Raw genomic sequence first — 12,056 nt, 5'->3', positions numbered from 1 at the left:
AATAAAATAAGTATGTAAGTAAGGCATAAGTACACAAACCCCTCTGTTAAATTCCCATAGATGAAGTAGATTTTTATTGTTAAAGGCCAGTTATTTCATGGATCCAGGATACTATGCATCCTGATAAAGTTCCCTTGGCCTTTGGAATTAAAATAGCTCTACCCCCCCCCCCACATCATCACATACCCTTCACCATACCCAGACATAGGCATGGGGAACTTTCCATAAGATCATCTCTCAATGCAAATCAAACCAGCTAATAAGCTAACTGAAATAACACCATGCCAATCTCTAGGTATGGTATAGGGTATGTAATGATGGGGAGGGGGGGGTGTTTTAATTCCAAAGGCCAAGGGACACACACAATATCCTGATCCATGAAATAAAATACAAATTTGCCTGCGTCTATGGGAATTTAACGTAGGGGTGTATACTTATGCCCCCTGTATTTTAAGGAAGAACATTTATGTATTTACAATTCATTATTCCCTCACAAAGAAAATTGTTTTCCTTACAAGGTTAGATTTTCCTACATATTTTGAATTAAGGCATTAAAATCAATTTCCAAAAATTGTTTTTTTGTTCCTCTTTTTAATCAACTTTAGCCTGGGAGTGTAAACCTTCTCAAACCACTGTATATTGTAGTGGACCTTCTCTCAGATGTTGTTCAGGGGAGGAACACTGATGACATGCCAACACGTCACTCTGAGCAGAGCAGCATAGCATAGCGGATTTGAATCTGGTCCAAACTGTATTTTTTATTTTATTATTTTTTTTTACATCGGTACACTCACACCCTGCACTTTTATATCCATGCACTGCAGTGAAATAGTGATTCTTCCTATAGCTACTGTGTCCTGAGTTGAGCGTATTTCGTTCAAACGTTACGTGTCCTTGCTTGAAAGTATGCTGGTATTTCCTTCAGCTAAAATACAAGGTAATAAAAGAAGACAGCCAAACTGCTGCTGTGGTGTCATTCTAGCAGTATTTTACACTGGACTTTTTTTGTTTTTCCAAAACCTCTTCAATGGCAACACCTCTTCATGCCCTGACCTGGATGACTGAGAATATAATAAACTATGTTTTTTGTTTCTGTTCATTTTAACAGGTTTTAATTTGGGAGCAATATATTTGAGTGTAAACCAAACCATACAGTAACTGTTTATAAATTATTTATGGGCTGGAATCTTCTGGAACATTTAATTTTACAATAGACACTTGAAATTATAAAGGCACTTGCAGATAACAAAGTAGTACTAAAAGTAAACCATACTGTTTTATTTTGTACTTTTATTGTTGGTATTTGTAAGTATTGTGGGGCTGCATGGAAGTCCCGGCTTACACATCATATCATAAAGACTAAATAAAAAATCTTTGATTTGTACAGATCCTTGCAAGAATCACACTATAAATCATTTAGATGTTTTAAATTTTGATATTATTCAATGAAAATGAGAATAATGATAAAAAATGATCATTCCCTCTAATATTGTCAATCGCAATATCAGTCAAAATAATCATAATTATATAATTTCCTCATATCTTAGAGCCCTAATGCAATCATGCGTGCAATATACTTTTTTTTAAGCACTGCTGGGAGGGGAATTCACAATGTTGTTGTATTTTTTTTTTTTATATTAGGACAATAGTGTCTACTTAACTTATATGTCATCATCTATTCTACTGCTGCTCATGGTGTGACTATCAGCAGAGAAGTAGTCCAGCCATGCGTAGTATAGGTCGGACACAAGTTGTCTTTTGCATTTGCAATGTGCAAGCATTAAGTAGATAGGATGGTCTAAAATCTGCCAACTGACCTCATCGTAGATGCTGTCATTCCGCTCAAAGTCCCCCGCCTTCCTGGGCAGCACATGGACGTGGACGTGCTGTGAGCAAACAAACAAACAAGAGAAGGCCATGGTTTAAATGTGGTACTCGGTCTAGAGAAACCAAACTGGTACTTTTTTCACCGGGGAGTTGTCTGACAGACTGATGTGACAGAGACGCTTTCCATAGAGAGTCTTCATTACTTCACAGTACATTGGATAAGCCAGAGCGGAGCGTCACTGCCGTGGCACAAATCACAGGAGGGTGACTGTGCATTTCAACAAGCGTGCTACCTGCACACCACAGAGACTCCTTATTTTTATGCTTTTAAAGGTTTCATTTACTTCCCCCCTTCTGGTGTCAACCCCCTGCTGTCACAAACCTGGCCGTCTGTATGGTTAACTTTTATTTACTTTGCATCTATAATATGGTAAAGTCCCTAAGAAACTGATTTATCTGACAGAACACACACATAGCAAAAAACACACACGCTACACTCCCTAAAGTAGAAACAATAAGCTGTTTACCCTGAAACACATTGATCTAATACTTCCATCAGAACCTAGTTAAGTCTTAACGTTAATGTGTGGTTGTACAATAAGCAGCAAGTACTGTATTTAAGCTTAGAGACGGCTCTCCTGCCAACAGCACAGGGTCTCTCTTACCTCTTCCCTTTCACAACTACTCACCTTTATTAACATGATTCACAACGATGGCACCAATATGCAATTGGTCGTATGACGTCATCTAGCCCTTTTAGCAACTTTTGGAGCTAGTGCTAAGGGCTTTTGTTGGAAAAGAGTTGGCAACACTGTTTTTTTTAACAGTTTTGTTGTCTTCCCGTCAAAATTGAAAGTCAACACTTTTGTTGACACTTTTGAATCAATATTTTTTACTTTTTCTTTCGTTTTTGTCCTTTTTTTTCCACATTTTCAACACTTCATAACACTAACTTATTATCTTAAGTTTTAGTTTTAACTTTGGAATTTATGATAAATTAACCTAATTTTTAGGAAATTATAACTAATGTTTGAGTTAGTAAAGCGGTAATTAGGAATTATTTAGACTAAAATTAAAGAAATGTATGTTGATGGTTAATCACAGACTGGAATATTTCAACTTTCAATCAATAATGTTTCAAAAGCACTTCAATTGTTTTCTCCAAATTCTATTAAATTGAATAAGACGCCCCAAAATTAATGAAAGTAGAGATTTGTACTTGCCAAAGAACATTGTGTGGAATCAATAATGTTATTTTGGGGAATTAAAAAGAACATTGACATGGAAAAACAACAACACAAGGAGAACACAAGGGTTAAGCATGTCAAAGCTACCCTACCCTTAATAGGGTACTCATTGTACCTTAAACATCACAGTTTGCGTAAAACCTAAACAGGAAATATGTTTTGACAGTGATTTGAGTGGAATCCACAAACAAATGGAGCAATCAGATCAAAAAACGCTTCTGTGTTTCATTCTAGAGGACATGGACACAGAGCGTGGTAGCTGAGAGCCTTGCTGCAAAGTTCAAGACCACTAGGATGTGGAATCAAAGTTTTTCTGTAGAGTTATAGACCAGTTCGGACCTGGGCTATGAGCCTTGCTTTAAATTCCGGGATCAGTTAGACTTGGCCTTGGTACAGAGTTTGAGACAAGTTGGAGACCAGTTGGACCCATGCTAAGAGCTTTGCTGAGTTCAACACCAGTAGGATGTAGAATAGATTTTAGATTCCAAGACCAGTTAGCCCTGGACCAGTTAGCCCCCCAGTTGGACCAGTGCTAAGAGCCTTGTTGCAGAGAACTGGACCAGTAGGACCCAAGCTGTGATAAATGACATGTTACAAGACTCATAGTCTTGAGGTTGAGGGACAGGCCTATTCTAACAATGTTTCTTAGCCTGAAAAATTCAAGTTAAGATGTAGAAGACTTCTTCATGCTTTCGGGATGAACCCACACAGGAACAGAGGAGCTTTTATTGACAGTGTTAAAAAAGGCTGCCTTGTCTTCCTGGGAACAATGACTTTAAAATCAACAATAACTAAAAAGGCCCTTGGTGCCACATCTGAGTGGTTATGATGGTGTCTGTGAATATACAGCTAACAAGTGCACATAATGGATATGACATGAATAAAATGAGCAGCCATTGTTCAGTTCCTACTGACATCCTCAATATCAATCCCTTCAATCATCACAAAGTGCATCCTTCAACACGTAGAGTCCTGAAAACATTTCTCTGGCATGAACAGCAAATCCAGACACACAAAGCTTTAATGAGAGTAGTGACATTACTGCATATGCTTGAGGATACATCAGGAAACTTGTTGGCCTTGTATCTATTATTCTTCAATGCCCTGACAAACAGCTAAAACCTTTGTAATGGACTGTTCAAAAATATTGGTACTGTGGACTAACAACATTTCAACTCGTACTAGGGCTGTGCGTTAATGGAAATTTTAACTGGATTACAAAAAAAAAATCAAACAGGAAAAGTATTAAGGGAAATGAAAAAGAAAACGTATTAAGGGAAATGTCACAGTTCCAGGGGCCTCATGTATAAAAGATTGTGCAGCTTTCATACCAGAAGATGGCGTATGGCCAAAACATGAAATATACCTATTCACAGAAATATTCTCATGTATAAAACCAGGCATATGCCAGGTCCTGCACACCTTTCCTTCATACATCACAATCAACGTGAAGTTGAGCGCACGTAAATGAGCCACCGACCCTGCCTTGCCTCCTCCTATAAATTAACGTGGAAATTACTCTATATGTGCCTCCAACATCATTCTTTGTCCAATCACTAGGGGTCATCCCGCTGCAGACAAAAAAAATGTGTTGTGACGTTGGACGCGCTGATCTCTGAGGTGGAGGCAAGAAGACAAATGTTCTGTTTGGAGGTTTGTCATCTCAAATAAGCAATAAAAGAAAACGCCCAGAGTGGCAAATGGTGACCGGGCAGTGAACGCACCGAACCATGGCAGAAATAGAAAAAAAAGTCAAAGTGGGAATCAAGCCAATAGTGGCAGCGTCACACCAGATACAGAACAACATGCATCTCAGTGTCAGTCCAAATTACACACAATAAACACTTTGAACTCACTGATGTAATGCCATTTATTTTCTAAGTGTTAGTACGCTCAGTGAAACTGAGTCCAACGTATAGGAGATCCAACTTAGAGGAGGAGAGGTTAGTGAGGCCAGCGTCTCCACGGCGGGTGACAGTGCACGCCACGCATGAATGAAATAATGAACTAGTAAATAGGACTTCAGTAACAGAGATGTGTGCAGAATCAAGACAGCCAAGACAGCCCTGTGTTTGCTGGACCGGGTACACCTTGTTCACCACATAGCCTAATCATCCACGGGATCAATCAGGGTTTTTTCCTGGGGAGATGGATCCGTGAGTCCCACCTCCTGTCCCTTCCATGGATGTTTGAGCCTTAGCAACTACGGACTCACAGATACTGTTGCATTTTTCCGTGCCGATCTTGTTGTTGGACAGTGAGTAAGATATTTCATCCATAGCATATACAGAGGATGACTGAAAATATCTCTTAAATGGATTTTTCAGTAAATTCCCATCCTCATGTTTAACAGAGGTTAAGTAGCCTGCAAATTGAATTATTAGTGTGTGAAAGCTGGTAACATTATCCACATAAATGAGCAAACCTTTACGGAATATGAGTGGATATAATTTCATTTTTTCATAGTCAACAACACAGACATATGCCAGTAAGTGAAGTGGAAACGTTATTTTGTAATGTTCCGTGATTTTCGGCCCTTTTCAGTTAGAATGTACATGGAAACATTACGCGTCTTCATGAGCACCTTTACGCTCTCTGGCCTCTAGAGCCACTGAATTTCCTATTGTTTATTTTTAAGCCAAGATCATACAACTAACACATCACTTAACTGTTTTTATTGGATGTTAACTTCTATCTTTTGCATCACTCTTTTGACTTTGAAACTCTGTAATTTCAAAACAATAAATCACAACAAAAACCCTTTTTTAAATACTGTCACATGTGCACAGTGACCTGTAAACTGTAATGTTTTGATGTTTTTTAACATTTCTATTTGACATCCCTTTTTGATGAAGGAAAGCTGTTCACTTCCTTATTTCATTTTTTAATTTACCCTGCTTCACCATACTAGATTGTCGAAGTATAATGTTGAATGTCCCCAGTGCCTGATTGGAACTTGGCCATAACAAAAAGATTTTTTTTTTTATTTGATGAATGTAACCGATAAAAAAGGCCTTATTTATATCCGTCTTTGATTGATACTGCTCTATTCTGCAGTTTTGGCCAGCAGTCTCCCAGTGAGTATGTTTACATGCACACAAATAATTGCACTATATTCTGAATATGACAATATTCTGAATTTAATACAGATCATGTAAACAGCATATTCCGGTTGGATATTCTTAATAATGCCTTTTTCCCAAAAAAACATTTACTAATTAAGACATGCGGGATGTTCCGGTATTATTCGGGTTTCAGAGGCATTCTTTGGACATGTATACATCACACTCGGAATCTGCATCAAAGTAAAACTACTCAGGTTTTTACTGCAGTTTGAGACAGTGTAAGGCCTCTTGCCTGTTACGGCTTACAGTCAGCTCTGTGACCGTGGTTACTGAACACAAACCAACCAGCCAACAGCTAAAGGCTGCAGGCCCGATAAGCAGGAGAAACAGCTACTTTTAGACACTATCAAAGACTTGGATATTAACAGGTTTTGGGATATGTGCCAACCTTTTTAAGAAGCTGGTTGAAGGAATGGAAGAGGGACGCTGTGTTCACACAGTCCAACAAGTCCTGCACGGCTGAAAACTTTGAATACATCGTATTCTGCACGGCTGCCTGTAAATGGGAATATTAGTGGAATATTCACTTTCATTAGCTGTGTAAACAGAATATCGTCCCTTTTGGAATAACGGCAAAAACTGGAATATTATGTGCATGTAAAAGAAGTATTTGACGGAATCAGGTTAGGGTGTATGTACACTCTAAACATGATATAATTGTTGAGCTTTTTTATATTATAAACAATTTAGAGACTCAAGATCAAGGTCCATTATATTGTTTACAGGATCTTAGTTATAAAAAAATTCTTAAATTGGGTTTGCTATTATTTAGGTGAACATCAATTTCTCCTTTTTCCCTTTCTTCATTTACCCTAAAATACCTGCAGATGTACCCACAATAGATCTCTGTGCCACCTATTCAGATTTCTTATATTTTAAGAAATATTTTAGGCATTTTCCTGGTTTCCACCTTTAAGTGGAACAGTGCGTTATAAGGGTTAACAGTGCTGTTGGTCCTATTGCTGTGATACAGTACATTTACCAGTTGTCTATTAGCTTCAGATGGTTTAGTGTTGTGTGATGTGCAATAAACCCCACACGCAATGTTTGGCCTTGTTCAGAGATGTCTCTTTGCTTGTGTGTATGTACAGTATCATCAAGAGCATAATAACCTAATTGTGGGTCTGTTTTTCATTTTTCATTACTACACTGTGATAAACTGTGGAGGCAGTCTGAATGAATGTTTATAAATGCTACAAACAAGATAGCATGTTTGGAGGCGTCTGCTCTTTTTAGGATGCATTTTCTATTTAATTAGGTCATTTACATAATGTCTGCATTATTAAATTTGCCTACCTTGAGGAAAACCTCTGAAGCAGAAAAAATAACACATCATGGCTGGAGAGCCATTTATCAAAGGCTTTCTTGATGACTGCTGAGTGAATGAGGCAGCAGCCCCTTGACACTGTCCGTGTGTGTGTGCGTGTGTGTGTATGTGTGTGTGAGTGTGTGCGTGTGTGTGTTCCAGCAACTGGTAGGGTGGTATAGAGCTCAATAGTCCCGCCCCTCTCCCGAGAGACCTTGGGTTAAGTAAATTTCCCATTCATTTCTCCCATTGATGTCTGTTAAAATCCGTATTTAAAGAGTTTTAAACCAAGCCTTAGGCTAACCAGCAACCATGTAACATAAACATGCAACATATCATTTCAAGTGAAAAAACGAACAGAAAATTAAAAAAAAAGTCAAAGGTACAAGAGCGTGTACATATTTTCAGTGTCAAACGAAGGAACTACTCATTCCACAAACCTCCACACACCACTGAATAAAGGAAACTAAGGTTAATTTTAGCTAACCGGTAATTTGGGTAGCCGCTAGCTGAGGCATGTAGTATGTAATAACTTTAAAAGACTCAAAATAAAACCTGAAAATAACGGTTACAATATATAACAGCTGTTACATCAGCTATAGCCTGCTTTTCCCAGTGTTTAGTTTGAGTTAACTAAACACAGTCAAATGGTCTCAAATCGTGCACTTCCCTTCTAAATACTAACTATTTGAGTACATAGTGCATTCACATTGTCGAAGTGCGGTCAAATGCAGTGCAATTAGAGTACTCGGATGGTGCACTCAAAACAGTCAGAAAGTTGATTGTAGATTGATGGACACTTTTCACACTCAAAGGTCGCCATCTTCGAACCATGAATTATAACCTTTATTGGTACCATAATTTGACATTCTAGCAAGCAGATCCTTAGCTAGCTAACAGCGGCAGTTTAACCATATTGGCAAAGAAGTTCTAAGCTAACGTTACATGTGTTGTAGTATATTGTTGTTTGTGTTAAACTTTTGTCCCACTGTAGAAGATTTTAATGTTAGATGTGTGATCTTAACAAGTTGTACATATTCCGATGTACAGAAAAATAGCGATGAGCTGATTGTTTGCCTGTGTTATGTGCCTTCTAGTTTTTCCACCTACTGGTTTCCAAGCCTGTCTAGATGCCGTGTAAACCTCAACGGCTACCCACGTCGACAGATTTGCTACAAATTCATTTTACTGGCCTTTGTATGTCGCGGCTCAATATAAACTGTATTGAACTGAACAGAATATCTGAACACGACACTACAATAACATGTACAGCGGGAAAATTGTGTTTTAAAAGAAACTACGATGATCCATGTTGCGCCGGTTTCGAACCTTCTTCGGCAAAAAATAATGGCATAAGAGTCCACTGCACCGCCCACTAATTCAACACACCATTCACGTTTCTGGTGAAAAAAAACTTTGTTTTCTCTCAGTAGAACAAGAATCACAATTTAACAGCGCAAACCGAAACAACTTGTTACCTTGATTTAGGCTTATAATAATAATTAAATCGTGCACTATAATCTCCTGCTACATCTCTGCGCTATCCATGTGCAAGGACTCGTCCTAAATTACACCAGGCAGCACACGGTTTGTGAAACAATTGGTCTAAAACAACTGGTTATTTTGGGCTGGAAACGCGTGATCTCAAGGCTCTCAAACAGCTACAAAAACACATTTCTTTGATTCATTATTTGCCCTTTGAGTAAGGGGGGCTTTTCTCTGCCCATTTATGTCTTATAAGACTTTCTATGTTTTGCAGATACAACTATTTAAAGTCCTTACATGAAAGTGCTTCAACTGGGCAGCTATTATCCTATTCAAGTAAATAAGAAAGCATACAGGGAAGGGCAGGTTATGTGGCTACTGTCGTTACAAACTAAACTCCTGCATTTCTATGGATTCTTTTATGCAGTTTTGCCCACCTCGTTGATAATAAAGAAACATTGGAATCTTACTTCACTGTGTTTGTATTTTGGTCCGAACGTTACTTGAACGTAAAAGCTTCTGTCTGTGTGAAGTATTGGGAGAACTCATAAGACAAATGTGTAAAACAACATTTACTTTTCGTCTTACACCACTTTAAAAACTGATTTATCTGATATCCGGGTGCATAGGTGACATAATATAGCCTATGCTACAACACCAACAATTCAAAAGGTTGGGCACAAACTATTAACATTTCTTAAACAGAACTTTGTATGGTAGGGGTTTCAAATGCGTGTCTTCTGTCGTAAACATGACGTTGTATTCTATTGGAAACGTAGATGTAGGCTTTTGAGGCACGTCAATAGAAAGGTTGCTTTTTCTCATAAATCCAAGAAACGTGTTGTTGTAGTTGTTTGAGAGCCTCAAGATCACGCGTTTCCAGCCCAAGCTAATCAGTTGTTTTAGACCGATTGTTTCACAAACCGTGTGCTGCTTGGTGTAAATTATGACAAGTCCCTGCACATGGATAGCAGACAAGAGCAGACTGGAATGCTCTCCCCTTGGCAAAATTCCCAATTGTCCAGACAAAGAAGAGATGAACGGAAGTGCGCAATTTGAGACAGACCAAAACTGTCAGCTGGCGGTTAGTCGAATTAGCTGTTAGCTTAACTAACATTAGCTTCCCGGTGGAGAGTAACGGCAGAAGCTTGGAACAGATGGTGATCAGGTGATTCGTGCAGTGATGTAAATCCTTGTGAAACAAGATTCTCATCTTGCGCATGCTCACATATTGGGTACCGACAGCCCCCCCCCTCCTCAACAACATGAGACCAATCAGAGGCATGACTGTGGGATTGTGGGATAGGGTTTGTACTTATCCAAGACATCGCAAATAAAAGATATATCAAAACAAAGTTTGTGCCCCATGAACTTTTGGCATCTCTTTGAGCATGTACAATTGCTTAGTCATGTGGTAGCTGGTTTTAAGTCTACCATTGACGGTTACAATTTTATGGCTTATACCCCGGTTGTCAATGGAAAAATTGCATTGTATTTTTATCTCCGGAACCCGCTGTGGGTGGGACTGTTGAGCTCTATGGGTGTTAATGGAAATTGTAGTGGCCTTACGCGGCAGAGTTTGTGCATTTGTGGCGGGTTCCAGACATTTAAATATCCAAATGCAAGGGAAGGGGCACATTGCATGGGTTCTCTATTCATAAAGGAATATTGTGCAATTTTACAACCCTATTTGACCACAAAGGATTTTTGTGTTAGCTGTGCCATAGAGCCCCATTGTTGTCAAAAACTTCCCAGTGAGTACGTTTAAATGCACACTAATATTCCACTATTTTACCGAACATATTATTTATAAACGTTACAGGTCATGTAAACAGCATAATCCGTTTAGATATTCCCAATAAGGTCTTTTTAGGAATTTAGCATTTATTTGGTATTATTCTGGTTCTCTGTGAGTTGCCATGGTTACTGTACACAAACCAACCAGCAACAGTTTGCAGGGCTGCAGCAGAGATGCATGGCCTAAAGAAAAGGAGAAACACATCTAGAGACACAACTACTTTTAGACATCATCAAAGACTTGGATAACAAGTTTTTGAATATGAGCAAACATCGCTACGCCGGCCTTTTCAAGAAGCTGGTTGAAGGAATGAAAGAGGGACGCTGTGTTCACACAGTCCAACAAGTCCTCAACTGCTGGAAAACTATGAATAAAGCGTATTTTGCACGGCTGCATGTAAACGGGAATGTTGCTGGGATGTTCACATTCAGTAGCCATTTAAACAGCTAAGTCGGAATTTTGCCTTTTCCAGAATAAGGGCAAAAACAGGAATATTATGTGCATGTAAACGTAATCACTGTTGCACTGACTGACATGCTCCTTTATTACCATGAAAACACAGTACACTATCACTCATGCCACATTCACCGTTCTGATGCAGGAAATACTTTTTCTTGTTTTGTAACATTTGCTAAACGCTACAGAGTCCTGCTGTTTTAGAAAATCACTAAGCTTTTATCAAAAATGGAATCAATGCATTTGTGAAAGATGTACGTGTTCAGTACAAATCAATGGACTTGGGGCTGAGAGCAACGGACAGGGCAGGGAAGTCAGAAAGTATTAAGAGACAGACTAAGATATTTTTGGTTCTGATCTTAGTAAGAGATTTGCTGTCAATAAGAGAAGCATAGAAGATTGCGAGTTGATTGCCAGCTTTATCCCTTTCACACAATAGAAGAAAGGAGGCATAAATAGATGCCATACAATGTGCACCCTGCCGTGAATATAGGCATTTCAGTAAGTTGCCATAGAGCTGTCTCAACTAGGGTACAATAAAGATCACCATAGCACTATCATTGTAGCTGGAAACAGATAATGCACATGTAAACAATGACTAACCACAAACATCTTCAACATGTGGAGATTCCATTTCAACTGGAAATTGAAAAATGATGTGGTTGCTTTCATGAATGTTATTTCAAAAATGTCAAATACAGTATATTGAGTTCAAATCTTAAGAGATGTCAAAATTTCTTAACCTTCCTATGGTGTTAGGGTCCCGACGGACCCGTTTTGAGTTTTAACATGCATAAAAGCACTTCATACAT

General features: G+C 38.6%; 1 protein-coding gene across 2 annotated transcripts in view; it reads right to left on the bottom strand.

The window, feature by feature from the left end:
• fhit (fragile histidine triad diadenosine triphosphatase) overlaps positions 1 to 12,056 on the bottom strand; it is a 369,059-nt gene that overhangs the window by 58,317 nt on the left and 298,686 nt on the right. For both annotated transcript variants that reach the window (XM_034869177.1, XM_034869176.1), the window contains exon 7: positions 1,818 to 1,886. In XM_034869177.1, coding sequence (XP_034725068.1) covers positions 1,818 to 1,886 — 69 coding nt within the window. The remainder of the gene's footprint in view (positions 1 to 1,817; positions 1,887 to 12,056) is intronic.

Source organism: Etheostoma cragini, chromosome 4 (assembly GCF_013103735.1).
Source record: "Etheostoma cragini isolate CJK2018 chromosome 4, CSU_Ecrag_1.0, whole genome shotgun sequence".
Taxonomy (NCBI): Eukaryota; Metazoa; Chordata; class Actinopteri; order Perciformes; family Percidae; genus Etheostoma; species Etheostoma cragini.
Note: the sequence above shows the minus strand (reverse complement) of the source record. Positions and strands in the feature narration are given on the sequence as shown.